Below are 16,117 nucleotides of genomic sequence, written 5' to 3'. Positions count from 1 at the left end.
CACTCCAGCCTGGGCAACAGAGCGAGACTCCTCAAAAAAAAAAAAAAAAAAAAAAAAAAAAAAGAAGACAAAGAAACTTCTCTGACATAATTTTAAAACCATCTAAAAAGCTATCTCCAGCTAATCCCAATTGCTACTGTCGTAAACTGTAAAAATGGCCACAAATTTCCCCCCTCTCTGTATCCATGGCCTTGCAATGTGACACTGCCAATCTTCCAATCAGGAGATGGCATCTATTTCTCCACCCATCATATCTAGCCACATGACTGGCTTTGGCCAACATAATAATATTTGAAAAACACCTGGGCACTGGGCATGCTCTCTTGCTGCTAGGAACCCTGCAACCCCAAGTAAAAAAGCCCAGGCTAGCCTGCTGTATGATGAGGGACACGGGAGTTGTTGACTCCACTGCCAAGAAGCAGACACGAGTGAGGCCATCCCAGATCATCCAGTTGCTAGCCAACCAGTCAACTGACTACATATGGGGAAGCCCTGCAGAGATTAGCCAAACTTGCTCAGACCAGGAAAACCACTGTAGTGACCAAGAGAATCATGAGATAAACAAATGGTTGTTGTTTTAAGCCACTAAGTCTTGGGGGTAGTTTGTTAAATAACAAAAGCTAACTTATAATAGATACTTAAATCCGAATCAACTTTTAAAAATATTGCCTATATGATTTCAGTTATGCTTCATACAGTTATATGTGTATTTTGAAGTATAATTAATGCTTAGAATAAAATATGATGTTAAATGTTAATGTCTTCTGGAATGGGGAGGTTTTGATCTTGGCAGGTTTCATCTACTGTAAAAGCTATTTAAATAGCAGAAACCATTTCAGGCTGTGATTTACTTTATAAATGACAAGGGAATAGTGAAAGATTCAAAGGGGAAGAAAAAGCTCATCAAAGAATGCTCTCACTGTATGAGAACCACAAAGTGACTGTGATACTGTTATGTTTTAGAACAGTTATCTTTATGTCAAGTCACTTGGGTGGGGGAGACAAAACCCCCCAGGAATAATACTGGTTTAGATTTTTTACCAAGATTTTATGTCTTGACAATAACTGTGTGCTTACTACTAAATTAGTCTTAATACATTTGAAATTATTTATTAGTTACAGTGATGGCCTTCAGCAACTGTTAATTCAAGTGTGAACAGACTACGTTTGGAGGGTTGAGTAATCTTAAAAGGAGTGAGACTATAAATTACTTATTTAATAAGTTCTATTGTTCTACAGCACTGTAGGATGCTATAATATAATTAACAAAAATTTATTGTATATTTTCTTTTTTTTTTTTTTTTTTTTTTGAGGCGGAGTCTCGCTCTGTTGCCCGGACTGGAGTGCAGTGGCCAGATCTCAGCTCACTGCAAGCTCCACCCCCCGGGTTTACGCCATTCTCCTGCCTCAGCCTCCCGAGTAGCTGGGACTACAGGCGCCCGCCACCTCGCCCGGCTGGTTTTTGTATTTTTAGTAGAAACGGGGTTTCACCGTGTTAGCCAGGATGGTCTCGATCTCCTGACCTCGTGATCCACCCGTCTCGGCCTCCCAAAGTGCTGGGATTACAGGCTTGAGCCACCGCGCCCGGCTGTATATTTTCAAATATAGAGGAGCAGACTATGAATGTTCCCAACACAACACAACAAAACAGTAAATGTCTGATATGATGGATATACCAACTACCATGATTTGATCATTACATATTATATACATGTATTGAAACATCACACTTTACCCCATAAATATGTACAATTATTATGTGCCAATTAAAGAATAAAAACATTTTTTAAAAAACTACTCAGTTAACTAATTAACAGGAGAATAAATCAGAGGAATTATGACCACACAATGTTGGTGTATAATGTTGCGTGTTGACAGCTGCAGTCAAACTGTCTGAATTTAGATTCTAGCTCTACCACTTAAAAATGATAAGCAAGGTATTTAACATCTCAAGGTCTCAGGGACTCCATCTGGAAAAAGCCTAATAATAGCACCTACCCTCACAGGACGATTGTGAGGACTAAATCCATGTAATGCACATAGTATAGCACCTGGCACACGGGTGGGTAGGTAGGGGACGGATAGACAGAACATGAGTGCTCTATAGCCATTATTATTAGTATTGTTGTCATAATCATGAAGTCATTTCTTAAGCACTTACTGGAAAGGTAGATGATTTTCCATTAGGAAAAACCACCTCAGCAGCTTCGACCCTGAAAACAAAAGTCAGAAATAAAATACTTAAGAAAAAAATGTGCCATAAATTATAGACATGTGTATGGTTATCAAATCTTTCATTTTGGCTACAACTACAGTCTCAACATATTCCATCTATCGCATTCCAACACTGTTTGGATTGATCTTGCTATATACAATATTACTCTACCATTTCATCTCCTAGGGCTCCGATGTCCTTTTCAGGCACCACCTCCTTGAAAGGTTTATTTCCCAGTACTGCAAAGCATGCATCCTACAGGGACTCCTTGCCAATATTGACACACACATTCTAGGCTTTACCAGGGCAGTGTGTTACACAATAAAACTGACAGAATCACTGAAATGAAAATCAATTGAAAAAAAACTGATACTGCCCATATAATTTCAATCATGCTTTCTATAGTTATATATTTGTTTTCAATTATATTAATATTCTAGAATAAACGATGATGCTAGTATTAAAGATCATACAGATTTGTTAAATAGCTTTTTAAACTAAAAATATGCTTTGGAAAAAATACAGTAATCTTACCGATATGGGATATATGCTTTGCTCTTACATATGCCTCTCTAACTCTAGCTGTTCTTTTGCTGTTCTTCCAACTATATATTCTCAAATCCAGTGATCCCCAAACACAGCTTAAACTTCATTGCCTCCATGAAGACTTCTCAGATTGTATCAGCTGGCAGTAACTTGCCCTTACAAACAACCAGAATATCACCAAAACTTTTTAAAGTACTTAACGCTTATGACTTTATCCAATATTTATGCATATGTCTTATCTCCCTGAACAGATTATATGTTCTAGTTATAGGAACCACATTTTTAATCTTTATATTTATTTGTTTATTCATTCATTTTTTTTAAGACAGTGTCTCGTTCTATGATCGAGTCTCAATTGCAGTGGCACAAACAGCTCACAGCAGCCTTGACCTCCCAGAATCAAGCAATCCTCCTGTCTCAGTCTCCCCAATAGCTGGGACCACAGGAGCAAGCCACCAAACCCAAGCAATTTTTTTAATTTTTTGTAGATATGGCATCTTCCTATGTTTCCCAGGCTGGTCTTGAACTCCTGGGTTCAAGCAATCCTCCTGCCTCAGCCTCCCAAAGTGCTGGGATTATAGGTGTGAGCCACTGCACCTGGCCTATCTTTATATTTAGCACAAAGCCTTGCCTTCAGAACAATGGGCCATCAATAAAGGTGCTGGATGAACTTACGTAAATTGATTCTCACAGTATTCACTGAACATGGTGACAATAATATCAAGAACTATTTTTGCCTGCAAAGAAAAGCAAAGCAAGTATTACAGTAATCTATAAATATATTCTCTTCACTCAGATGGAAATGAATAAATATTTAATATAATTGTGTCCCCAAACATCTAATGGACCTTTACATGTACATTTTAGGAAAGGAAGTGGAACAAAAGCAAGATAGGCCTCGCCTTATCTTTAGGTGTTCTGCGTTTATGCAGTTCTCTGACAGTTATAATCCATGACTGAGACAAATCGTTTCGTTCCCCCACTACCCCCAACCTCAGGTTCACTGGGCTTCAACAGAGACAAATGGTTAATTACTGGAATAAATCTTAACAATCTCCTAAGTCTCTGAAGCCAGACTGCTTGAATCCTGGCTAGCACTTACTAGTAGTATGACATTGGGCAAGCCACTTTTCTCACCTGTTAAGGAGATAATGAAAGTTCCTATCTTGTCTGGTTCTTATGAAGATTAAATACATTGGCATGTAGTAAAGACCATATCGATTTGTTAAATAATTTTTCTATTTCAAAAAAATTCTCAGAAAAAAAATACAGTGACCTTATTGGAATATATGCTTTACTCTTATATATATATTTCACTCCTATATATACAGACTTCAGGAAAGACATTCAAGGTCTGTAAATGCATGAATTAAATTTTTTTAAAAAATTAATATTAAAGCTGAACTTAATGTTAAAGCTGTATTATCCTGACAGTATTTCTTTTTTTTTTTTTTTTTGAGACGGAGTCTTGCTCTGCCGCCCAGGCTGGAGTGCAGTGGCCGGCTCTCAGCTCACTGCAAGCTCCGCCTCCCGGATTCACGCCATTCTCCTGTCTCAGCCTCCCGAGTAGCTGGGACTACAGGCGCCCGCCTCGTCGCCCAGCTAGTTTTTTGTATTTTTTAGTAGAGACGGGGTTTCACCGTATTAGCCAGGATGGTCTTGATCTCCTGACCTCGTGATCCGCCCGTCTCGGCCTCCCAAAGTGCTGGGATTACAGGCTTGAGCCACCGCGCCCGGCCTTATCCTGACAGTATTTCTGAAGGCAAGGAGTACATAAAAGTTATAAATGAAATACCTTACAATGGGCTTTAATGCTATAAGATGTACATGAATACCATTTATTTGCCCTATTTCTATACTCCAGCCTTCTCCTGCCATTTGAGGTTACCTTTCTTAAATTCTTTAACTGCCACCTCATTTAACATATGTAAAGAGGTCATATGTCATAGAAAAGCTCTCATAGCAATCCAATCCAGTAGATAAACTGACTAAAAGTGGGTGAAGAATTATGGTCTAGATAATTTTGTGTGCATAAACCATTTATCAATTTACTAAATAAAGCTTCTTCACCCCAGTTCATTTTTTTCTTTTTTTTTTTTTAGCTTTTACCAAGTACACAAAGGTACCAAATTACTCCACATACAAATTAAGTCAACTAGATAAACAATTTATATGGATCTCACTACAGTACTCATTCCACATTGTTTTATAGTTATGTATATGACTAACTCTCCCCCTAGGAGTTCTTTCAAGTGAAGAAACATGTAACTCATTATTAAATTCCTGGCACTGGAAAGACATTCGGTGTTCACTAAACATTTGTTGAATTAATGAAAGCATCATAACCAAAGTGTAGAATATCTCTATCTTTTTAATTGTCTAAATTTCTAAAACATGTTCCCACCTACAAAATACACATATTTTAATTTTAGTCATTTAGTCTTGGGCCGGAAATAAAATCTCCCATCTGATCATATAAAAATTGAGTAAAAGTTTTATTTACCTTAGTAAAGTCAGTTCCTGTGCATTCAATAAAAATATTTCTAGTATTTACTGTTATTCTGGAATGATCCCCTGCAATGAACACAAAACAATAACAACAAAATAACTAGTTTTAGAAATAGAAGTGCACTATTAAGCTCAACAAAACAGAAACTACATTTTAAATGTAAAACATATTAAAAACTAACACCTTGACCAGGGGCAGTGGCTCACACCTGTAATCCCAGCACTTTGGGAGGCCGAGGTGGGCAGATCACCTGAGGTTAGGCGTTCGAGACCAGCCTGACCAACACAGAGAAACCCCTTCTCCACTAAAAATACAAAATTAGCCAGGCATGGTGGCACATGTCTGTAATCCCAGCTACTTGGGAGGCTGATGCAGGAGAATCACTAGAACCTAGGAGGCAGAGGTAGCGGTGAGCTGAGATGGTGCAATGGCATGACATGGTGCAATGGCACTCCAGCCTGGGCAACAAGAGCAAATCTCTGTCTCAAAAAAACAAACAAACAAACAAAAAAACCTAACACCTTAAGAGCAAAGGGATAAACAATTTTTATTTAAAGCTCCTACTGCAAGTTGAAGAGTAAAAATAAAATAATTAACAGGCCTTTACTGAATGCATACAATGTGTCAGGTGCTATGGCCAAGCACTTAACATAGGTTGTCTCCTCTAATCTTTACCACAATCCCATGATGTAATTGCTGGCAAGAAACTAAGTTTAGAGAGATTAAATTATTTGACTATGATCACAAGCAGCAAGGCTAGGATTTGGGTCTAGATCTGGTTAACTCTGGGGCCCATGTTCTTAACCGCTGTAACTGCTAGGGTCCAAGATCTTGAGAAGAAGCTTCTTCTTATAGCAAATCAGCTAAGCCTCCTTCTTACCTCCAGAAAGGCAAACATCTATGTCTCAGACATCATTAAATTTTATAAATACAATCAACTGTCTCATAAAAATAGCCTTCAGAAAGGAATTAAGAGGGCAAAATTTAAATTAAAAGTTTTCGTTTAACTATATAACTAGGCAAGGCCAGGCATGGCAGCTCACATCTATAATCCCAGGGCTTTGGGAGGCCAAGGTGGGAGAATCGCTTGAGCCCAGGAGTTTAAGGTTGCACTGAGCCATGACTGCACCACTGCACTCCAGCCTGGGTGACAGAGCAAGAGCCTGTCTCAAAATAAAAAAAAAAAAAAACACACACAAAAGAAAAAAAACTACCGACATGACAGAGTTTGACTTTGAGTTTAACCAAGTGAATTACCTGCTAAAACCAAAACATCAATAACCTTGGGAGAAATATAACAGAACCCAAAGCCTAGCATCAGAACATATTTATAAGTGTATGAACATATTATAAATTACATAAGAATCACCAGTAAAATGTTGTTGAATAAATGAATGAAAAGAATGATTAGAATCTACAAAAGACCTGAGATACTCAGATTATGAGTTATTTGAATTTGATTTAGCCAAGTCTATTGAGAATTCTAGAGAAATGTTGAGGATTAAAAGGAAACAGCACAGATCTGTGATGCTTATAAAATAACTCACCATTGATGATGGGAGGCATTGAAAGGACGACACCATTGCTATCATAGATAACTGGATACAGGGGTTTGTTTTCAATGATATGTAAATAATGTTTAAGGTGATTATCAGTCTGAAAACAAATTACATCAAATAAAATTAGTTGTTTTTTTTGTTTGTTTCTATCACTATAGTTTACATACTGACCTAATATTTAAAAAGAAGGGAATGCCAGGCACGGTGACTCATGCCTGTAATCCCAGCACTTTGGGAGGCTGAGGCGGGTGGATCACCTGAGGTCAGGAGTTCAAGACCAGCCTGACCAACATGGAGAAACCCCATCTCTGCTAAAAATACAAAATTAGCTGGGCATGGTGGCACATGTCTGTAATCCCAGCTACTCAGAAGGCTGAGGCAGGAGAATCACCTGAACCCAGGAGGTGGAGGTTGCGGTGAGCTGAGATTGCGCCATTGCACTCCAGCCTAGGCAACAAGAGCGAAATTCCGTCTCAAAAAAAAAGAAAAAAGGGAGGGGAAAAGTCAGAAAAACATTAAAACAGACCCAAATTAAAGAAAGTTCTAAATTTATAAGATTTTCTAATATAAATTAATATTCCAATATTCAATGCACATAATTGAGTCATTTCTCGAGAATGAAAACAGATTTGCACTGGTATGCCTGAATCATTTCAAAGGAAACATAAACCATGACAAAACTATTTAGATAAATCGGAAGAAGTCACTTGCAAATCAGGGCAAGGATGACACTGCTTTTTCTAAATGACAACTATTTTTTCTACTTGTTAAATACAATCCAAACTGACTACTGAATTCATTTTCGCTGCTGGACTTCTAAATAATGGGAGATAGACAGCTTGTAACAGTATTTCCCACAAAAAACACTAGCTAAGTCTTACTGTTCTTTAGACTTGCATGAGTTTCAACTGCAGATTACAATGTGGTACGGTCTACTTCAGTGGTTCTCAACCCTAGCAGTACACTGAAATCATATCAGAGGTTAAAAATGTAACAATAAATAAAATAAAACTATGTTCAGGTCCCACTCTAGATCAGATGAATCACTATCTCTAGGTTGGAGCCCAGACACTGTAATTTTTTAAAAGTATTCATTACATTTCCCTAGTTGCAAGGCTTGACTTTGATGGAATTTCATGATTTTTGCAAAGCTGCTGCATAATCAAAAAGAGTATTTACCTTGTATATGTTCATCAGTTCACAGGCTGTATACTCCTTGGTCTTATTTAGAGGCTTGAATTTGATATCTGAAGGACGTTTTGCAGTATAAGTAAATGGGCCTGACAAAGTGTCCAAATCATGGGTGCCAATAGCAACCAACGCTCTTTTCCTAATTGTGGAGAGGGTGAGGGAGAAGGAGGGAGGAAAGGAAAGGAGGAGAATGAGACAGGTTTGAATATTCTAAAGCATAAATTCTAAAGATAACATAAACATAGACTACATATTTTTAAAAATTATTTCAGATACTTCCCTGAAACAGCATATTGCTACTACATGGTATCATTAGTGGCATATAACGAACAAATTCTTACAACCATTAAGAATACTGAGAAATCACAAAACTACACGAAACACATGATTTCAGGAGCTGAAGAAAATTCCTTGCCATTATGTTTTCCCAAATACTGTTTCTAAGATATCTTCAAAGTTAGCATTTCCTTTACCTCTTTTAACCTATTTCTTCTTGATATACTCAAGTAAACATGTTTTAATAAATTAGAATGAACTACCAAATTGTGGGGGTTTTGGCTTTTCTATATTTTCCTAAATTTTATCACATAGCTGCATTACTTTAGTTGTGGAAAAAATTTAATTTTAAGAGCTCTGAATTACAGTTCAAGTTTACTTTAATGTATAAGGGAAGTTCAAAAGGTATTCATTTCACTTGTTCTACAGTTTATCCACAAAGGATTTAAGGTAATTTTAGGAAATTACAGCAAGCTACAAAATAGGAGAAAAAGAAATAGAAGTAGGGATGTAAAACTGAGCCAGGAAATGTTAATTCTGAATTAGAATCTAAAGGCCTAAGTCTTACCAGGAAAGGTCACAAGTTTGGCTTTCTAACAGTCAATTTGAAAAGAGGAACTTGGTCAAAACTTGTGTTCTTAACATTCTTTAGTTTAAAATGTATGTGCACTAAAATTAGTTTAAAATGCTTAATATTAAATTTTGGTCAACTTCTAGGACTGCAGGACTGGTGAACTAGAACTTTAATAAATAGAGTTGAAAAGAAATGTTAACAGGCAATAAGGGAGTGTTACTTTACTCAATTAGCCATATGCTTACAGAAGATAATAAACCCAGAACTATCATAGGATAAAATATACATGGTTCAATAAATGTAGGTAAATTAATAATTGACAAATGCACAGGTAAGAAAGTCTGTTTTCTTAGATGTTAATATTGGTCCCTTAATCCTAAAACAGCACCTCAAAACATCACCAAAATTTCAACTTCAAATCAGCAACAAAAAAAACATAATTCCAGATGAATCAAAGACCTAAGCATTTTGAAAAGCAAAAGACAAACATACAGGCACACATAAAAAAGACACCATAAAAATTATTCCAAGGAAATATAGAGGCCAGGTGAGGTGGCTCATGCCTGAAATCTCAACACTTTAGGAGGCCAAGGCAGGAAGACTGCTTGAGCCCAAGAGTTCAAGACCAGCCTGGGCAACATGGTGAGACCCCAACTCCACAAAAAACATAAAAATTAGCTGGCTATGGTGCCACACACTTGTGGTCTCAGCCACTTGGGAGGCTGAGGTAGGAGAATCACTTGAGCCAGGGAAGTCAAGGCTACAGTGAGCTGTGATTGCACCACTGTAGTCCAGACTGGGCAACAGGGTGAGACCCTGTCTCAAAAACAAAACAAAACAAAAAGATAAGAAAATATAGAAGAATATGCTTAAAACTGTAGAGTAGGACACTGCTTCTTAAGTAGGTCATACAATCTAAGTCATACAGAAAAACTGATAACTATACCCAAATTTAAAACCTTACATGTCCAAAAGAAACCAAAAGTTAAAAAACACAAAAAAGGTTTATAACATATGTACAGGAAAAAGATTAACACTCTAAATATAGGTAAGATATGAAAAAAACAAAAATATTCAGAAATCAAGATTTTATCTAACATAATGATAAAAATTTCAAAGTCCTGCTATAAAAGAGCAGCAACTGAAAGCTGAAAAGAACTGAGCAGAAAACTGAACCACTGCCGAGTCTGAATCTAGCTAAGTATTCAAGTCTTTGTCTGAAAGAACAAAAACCACTCTTCAGAGAAACACAGCAAAGTCAAGACTCTTCCCTAATATGATGTTCTATATGCATCAAAAGGCAATGGACATGAGAAATATGGAACACATGACTCTTACTCCAGACAAACCCAGTCTATAGAAACCAACACTAAGATGCCCCAGATTCTGATACTGCCACACAGATTTTAAAGCCGCTACTAAAAAATGTTCAAGAATTATGGAAGAACATACACATAATAAATAGATGAGGAAATATCTGCAGAAAAGGAACTATTTTTTTTTAAAGCAGTGGTTTGCAGAGATGAAAAGTAAAATAACTGAAGTAAAAGACTCACTAGGTACTTCAAGCCAAGACAGAGGAACACACTAGATTTACTCTTGCCTGAAACAGCCGAAGAGCAAAATGCACGGAGCAATAGTTTTTACGGCACCTAACAGCAGGCAATGAAGGGCAGCAATCCCTGAGACACAGGAAACAAGCGAGATGAGCCCTGACTATAGGGCAGGAAAGAGGGCCCAGTGGAGCCCAGGAGACTCCCTGAGAGCAAGAAACATAGCTGAGAGTTTGGGAAGGCCAAGGTGGGCAGAGTCCCAGAGAAAAGCAGAGAGCTACACACAGAGAGAACTCTGAAGATATGCAGAGGGTCCCACTCAAGTACTGGTGAGCTCAGTATTGATCAGAACATGCAGCTGAGAAAACTACCCAAGGCCAGGAAAGAATTATTCAAGGGAATTAGAGGAAGCAGTGCTCCATGTTCACACAGAGTAAAACTTCACTGCTCAGGTAGCAATGGATACAGTAGGCAAAAGGGTCTTGCCTCAGCAGTAGGGACTAATTAGCCTAAAAAAGAAGCTTAATCAATAAAAATAGAGGAAAAAATAAGAGAAGAATCAATGAAACCAAAAGTTCATTCTTTGAAAGATCAAGAAAACGAGGGGTTCATTCCTGTAACCCCGGCACTTTGGGAGGCTGAGACACGAGGATCACTTAAAGTCTGTAAGGCCAGCCTGGACAACAAAGCAAGACCCCTATCTCTACAAAAAATTAAAAAATTAGCCAGGTGTGGTGGCTCCTGCTTGTAGTTCCAGCTACTTAGGAGGCTGAGGCAGGAGGATCACTTCAGCACAGGAGTTTTGAGGTTACAATGAGATGATCATGCCACTGGACTCCAGCCTGGACAACAGAGCAAAACTCTGTCTCAAAACAAACAAACAAACAAAGAAAAAGGTCAATAAAACTGATAAACCTCGAGCCACACTGATCAAAGGAAAAAACAAGAGAGAAGACAGAGAAATAAAAGAGGTGACATCACTACAGATACCACAGATATTAAAAGGATAATAAGGAAACATTATGAACAACTTTGTCAATAAATTTAATAACTTAGACAATATCGATATATTCCTTGAAATACATAAACTTCCAAAGCTCATTAAAGAGGTTAATTAGGATTTACTGACAGAAAAGAACTCTGGCACACCAAAGTATTAGGATGTGTTCAATTCTTCCCCTTAGAAAAAGCTCATGATTTCCAGAAATACCAAATAAAACAGAGCTTAAAGTTAAATTTTAAAAAGTCTGTTTAGATTAAAACAGCTTCTTAAAATAAATAAGATAATAGAGCCAGAGCAGATAATCTAGCTCAACCACTTATGTTATACCTATACTTGTCAGAAATCTTGTATTTTGTTCTTAATTTTGAAATTATATTTAAATTGTTATTGTTTTGCTTAATAATGACATATTAGCAAGCTGACATATAAACTCTTCTATATAAAAGGACTGGGAATAAACGTTATTTGGAATCTGAAAAAAAAATGTTGCTTCCACCACATACACAAAGATGTTTTTCACCATAGCAGAAAATGTCTATAGTTCTCCCTCTATCCCATCCCTAGCCCATTCCCATACACACAGACCCCTCCTAGGCTCTATAGTTTACTAAACTACAATTACTAGCAAATAATTGCAGCAGATCTCACACACAAAAAATTAAAAAGTAAAAATTCTTTTTCTATTTTTGAGACATATATAACTATTAATCATACCTTTGTATCAACATGCAGTAACTTATGTTGATCTATTTCAAAACCAACACAAATAAGCTTAATATGTTAGCTGAAGTCTGAGGTTTGTCATCATTAGTAAGTATACAGTTTCCATTAGGATTCTAAAATACTTAAATGAGTTCAAGGATTACCATTGTTATCTTCACTGACCTTTAGGAGTTCAGAAATTATATAGGTTTGAAGATCATTGCCCTAAAGGGAGCTGTGCAGGAAATTATGCATAGTAATGTAAAGACGGAATAAGTAAAATTTAGTCACTTAAACTCAAGTTCTGTCAATTTATAATTATTCTCACTCAAAAAGTGAGAATAAGCCAAAATTTTATTTCCATTTTAAAAATGATATATCGTACTTCATTATCACGGTTTACACTTAGTAGTATAATCCACTGCTGATCTGAACCAAAATAACAGCAAAAAGCAGGGAAGTCTCTAGGACTAGATAATTCTTCTCTATACAATATTCAAAATATACCTCCTGTTTCTTCATGCATATGCCATTTACAAGCAGTAACAGGTATCTGGTAAAGCCAAGTTAAATCTTCATAATCTGTCACATACTATTAATTTAGAAATGCTTTGTAAAAAATCTGCAGAGGAAGAAAGGAAGGAGAGATAGAAAGAGGGCAGAAGTGGCAAGAGAGAAGAGGGTGAGGGATCAGGATGGAAAGGAGATAGGGAGGCGGAGGGAAAGGGGAAGACAAGGAAGAAAGAAAATGCAACCACAAACCTGCAAATATTCTGATGTAATTTTTCCTGAAGTTCAATGAAGCTATCATATCGATCTTTAGTAAACTTTATATTACGGAGAACTGCTGCTACTGCAAAAGGACGTATCTTAGCTGTCTGAAATTCATAATATCGTTAGAGATAGCAAACAGTAAGGTTTTTCTTTGTAATATCTTGTAACAGGAAGGCAGCTGCACTCTTGCCACTGGCATACATTTTCATTCAAACAAGCATGTATTAATTTATTCAGTCAACAAGTAATAAAGTGGTAAACTAGAGACAAAGTCACCACCTTCACAGAATTTTTATTTCAGTAAGATTTCTGAAAATGTATTAAATAATTGAGAAAAAGTTTGCTCATAATTCATATTTTTACCAAAACAACCCCTCTGAAAAGTTTTAAATCTTTTAAAATTTCATTAACATTCCACAATTTAAACAATTATGTTGCAAATGTGTTTTAAACATGCATTGGATATTATTACCCAAAACTATTTATGGAAAGCAAAGGCTTTGTTCTTTTGCATTCCCAGGTTAAAAAAAAATTTTTAAGAGCTAGTGGCTAAGTATATACTCATTTTAGCAAATGATCAAAGAAAATCACATTTTTTAGAAGGGTAAGCTTTGGGCCAGGCACAGAGGCTCACACCTGTAATCTCAGCACTTTAGGGGGCTGCAGAGGAAGGATCCTTTGAGCTCAGGAATTTGAGACCAGCCTGGGCAACATGGTGAAACCCCGTTTCTAAAAAATACAAAAAATTAGCCGGGTGTGGTGGCGTGTGCCTATACTCCCAACTACTCAGGAGGCTGAGGTGGGAGGATCACTTGAGCCTGGGAAGCAGAGGTTACAGTGAGCCAAGACTGCACCACTGCACTCCCGCCTGGGCAATGGAGCCAGACCCTGTCTCAAAAAAGAGTAAGTCTTGTTTCTTTTTCCTCCCCACCTTATACAGACATATACAAAAGAAAATATTTTAAGGAAAAGTAAGAATTTATCCTTATTACCTCTTCTGTGATAATCAATTTCTGGATTTTTCCATCAGGCATTACCCGTTTATACACTGGAGCCTTTATCCTAAAATAATATTTAAATGAACTTACTCATAATTAATCAACACATTACATAAAATAATTACATTCTATGCTGTATATGGGAAGTATACAAAATGAATTAGGGCAATGGGTTGAGTTATAGCAAGTCAAATTTTGGCTGAACACTAAAAATAAAAAAAAAATAAAAAATAAAAAATAACAAACTTTTTAACATTTAAAGTTGTCCAAAAATGACATAAGATGCTTCATAGTAATGTATTTCCTATCACTAGCATCCCAGCAGAAGCTACAAACCGTTAACTGAGCAATTGTTTAAGGAGCATTTCAACATCAGCTGAGGGACTGGATTAGATAACCTTTAAGTTATTTTATTTTATTTTTTTTGATAACCTTTAAGTTATGATAGTTATTCTAACCATGAGATTCTGAGCTTCCAGGAAAAAACAGAGCTTATGGAAAATACAGATTCCCTGGTTCCATCTGGACCTACTATTACCAGATGATAAAATAAGTCAAGACAAAGATTTGGTAAATGGTGCAATTTGAAGGCATCCCTAGGGAACTCTTATCATAGGGAGAAGTTGGGAACTACTGTTTTAAGGCAGTGCTTCTCAAATTTCAATGTGCTTACAATTAACTGGGAAGTTTGTTAAACCAGATTCTGATTAACAGGTGTCGGGTGGCAACTAAGACTGCATTTCTAGTAAGTTCTCACATGCTACTTGTCCATGGACTCACTTTAAGTAGAAAACATTTTAAGTTGCTTTCCTAATTGTCTGATCATAAAAATCACAAGGTGACTGGTAAAAATACAGATTCTCATTGGGTAGGGTTGGGAAATGAACTCTCTGGAGTTATCCTTGATCCTAAAATAAAAGCATCTGATTGTCCTGCAGGAAACCAACCGGGTCAACTCCAAAATTTTAAACATCCTTAACCTAATGCCTAATTATCATCATTTCACCAATACCCATCACTCACCTAAATCCTCACAATTTCAGAATCTAGCCCATCAGTTAGAACTCTTATTCTTTTGCAGATGACCAGATAACGTAGAAGTAATCAAAAACAATTAATTTTTAATAGCTGTTATTTTTTTCACTTTATATATTCGTTACCCTCTATCTTTTTTTTTTTTTTTTTTTTTTTTTTTTTGAAATGGAGTCTCCCTCTGCTGCCGAAGCTGGAGTGCAGTGGCGCAAATCTCGACTCACTGCAACCTCCACCTCCTGGGTTCAAGCAATTCTCGTGCCTCAGCCTCCTGAGTATCTGGGATTACAGGTGCACACCACTATACCCAGCTAATTTTTGTATTTTTAGTAGAGATAGGGTTTCACCATGTTGGCCAGGCTGGTCTTGAACTCCTGACCTCAAGTGATCTACCAGCCTCAGCCTCCTGAAGTTCTGGGATTACGGGCACGAGCCACCATGTCCAGCCCCTCTATCTTTATTAAATGAAAAGTTGGAAGGGGCCTTATAAATCTTCTTCATTATAGATTAGGAAATTGAAACGAGAGCAGCCAACTAACTTGCTCAAGATCACGGAGCCGTCATAAGGTCTTTGGTTTTCCAGTTAGGAGGCTTCACTCCTGAGGTTCCTTAGAACTCATAATGTAAGGATATTGCCAGCTCTCCATTTCCTCTCAACCTTTGACACATCTAGCAAACTACTCATTCCAATTAGATGATGGAGGGAAATCACACACACCTGCTAAAGAATTTTTTAAGATGCCATAAAAGCATTAACCACCAGTTTTAAAATATGCTCCCAAAAATGAATGGCTATGACTCAAATTTTCATGGAAATTTTCCAATGGCTACAATCTACATTAATCTAATCCTCAAATCAACCCTCTGCTGAGAGTTAAAGCTGTGTGCCTGTACAAGCTTTTTCCTAGAAATTTAAACACGTCTGCTGATAATGACAAGGAAAGAAAGAAAATCCAACTTAGCAAAGTCTTTCAGGAACATATTTCCTTACCTTTCTTTGAAGACCTGAAGTCCCCGAACCAATCCTTCCAGACACAGGAGATCATATCTATTGGCAGGGACGTCAATTTTGTAAAGAACAACATCAGAGGCTCCTGCTGCCTTTACATTACCTTGTTCTTTACTTATTATTTCCTTCTCAGATGTCTAAAACAAGCCAAAAAGTAATGATAAAATTAAATAATT

At 36.9% G+C, this 16,117-nt stretch overlaps 1 protein-coding gene across 2 annotated transcripts in view; it reads right to left on the bottom strand.

Moving 5' to 3' along the window:
• The window catches only part of FARSB (phenylalanyl-tRNA synthetase subunit beta), an 82,225-nt gene that overhangs the window by 55,595 nt on the left and 10,513 nt on the right, over positions 1-16,117 (bottom strand). For both annotated transcript variants that reach the window (XM_010355441.2, XM_030916512.1), the window contains exons 3-10: positions 15,924-16,078; positions 13,895-13,964; positions 12,891-13,006; positions 8,009-8,159; positions 6,818-6,926; positions 5,265-5,335; positions 3,437-3,498; positions 2,162-2,213 (exon numbers count right to left, since the gene is read on the bottom strand). In XM_010355441.2, the coding sequence (XP_010353743.1) occupies positions 2,162-2,213; positions 3,437-3,498; positions 5,265-5,335; positions 6,818-6,926; positions 8,009-8,159; positions 12,891-13,006; positions 13,895-13,964; positions 15,924-16,078 (786 nt within the window). The remainder of the gene's footprint in view (positions 1-2,161; positions 2,214-3,436; positions 3,499-5,264; positions 5,336-6,817; positions 6,927-8,008; positions 8,160-12,890; positions 13,007-13,894; positions 13,965-15,923; positions 16,079-16,117) is intronic.

This window comes from Rhinopithecus roxellana, chromosome 14 (assembly GCF_007565055.1).
Source record: "Rhinopithecus roxellana isolate Shanxi Qingling chromosome 14, ASM756505v1, whole genome shotgun sequence".
NCBI lineage: Eukaryota > Metazoa > Chordata > Mammalia > Primates > Cercopithecidae > Rhinopithecus > Rhinopithecus roxellana.
Note: the sequence above shows the minus strand (reverse complement) of the source record. Positions and strands in the feature narration are given on the sequence as shown.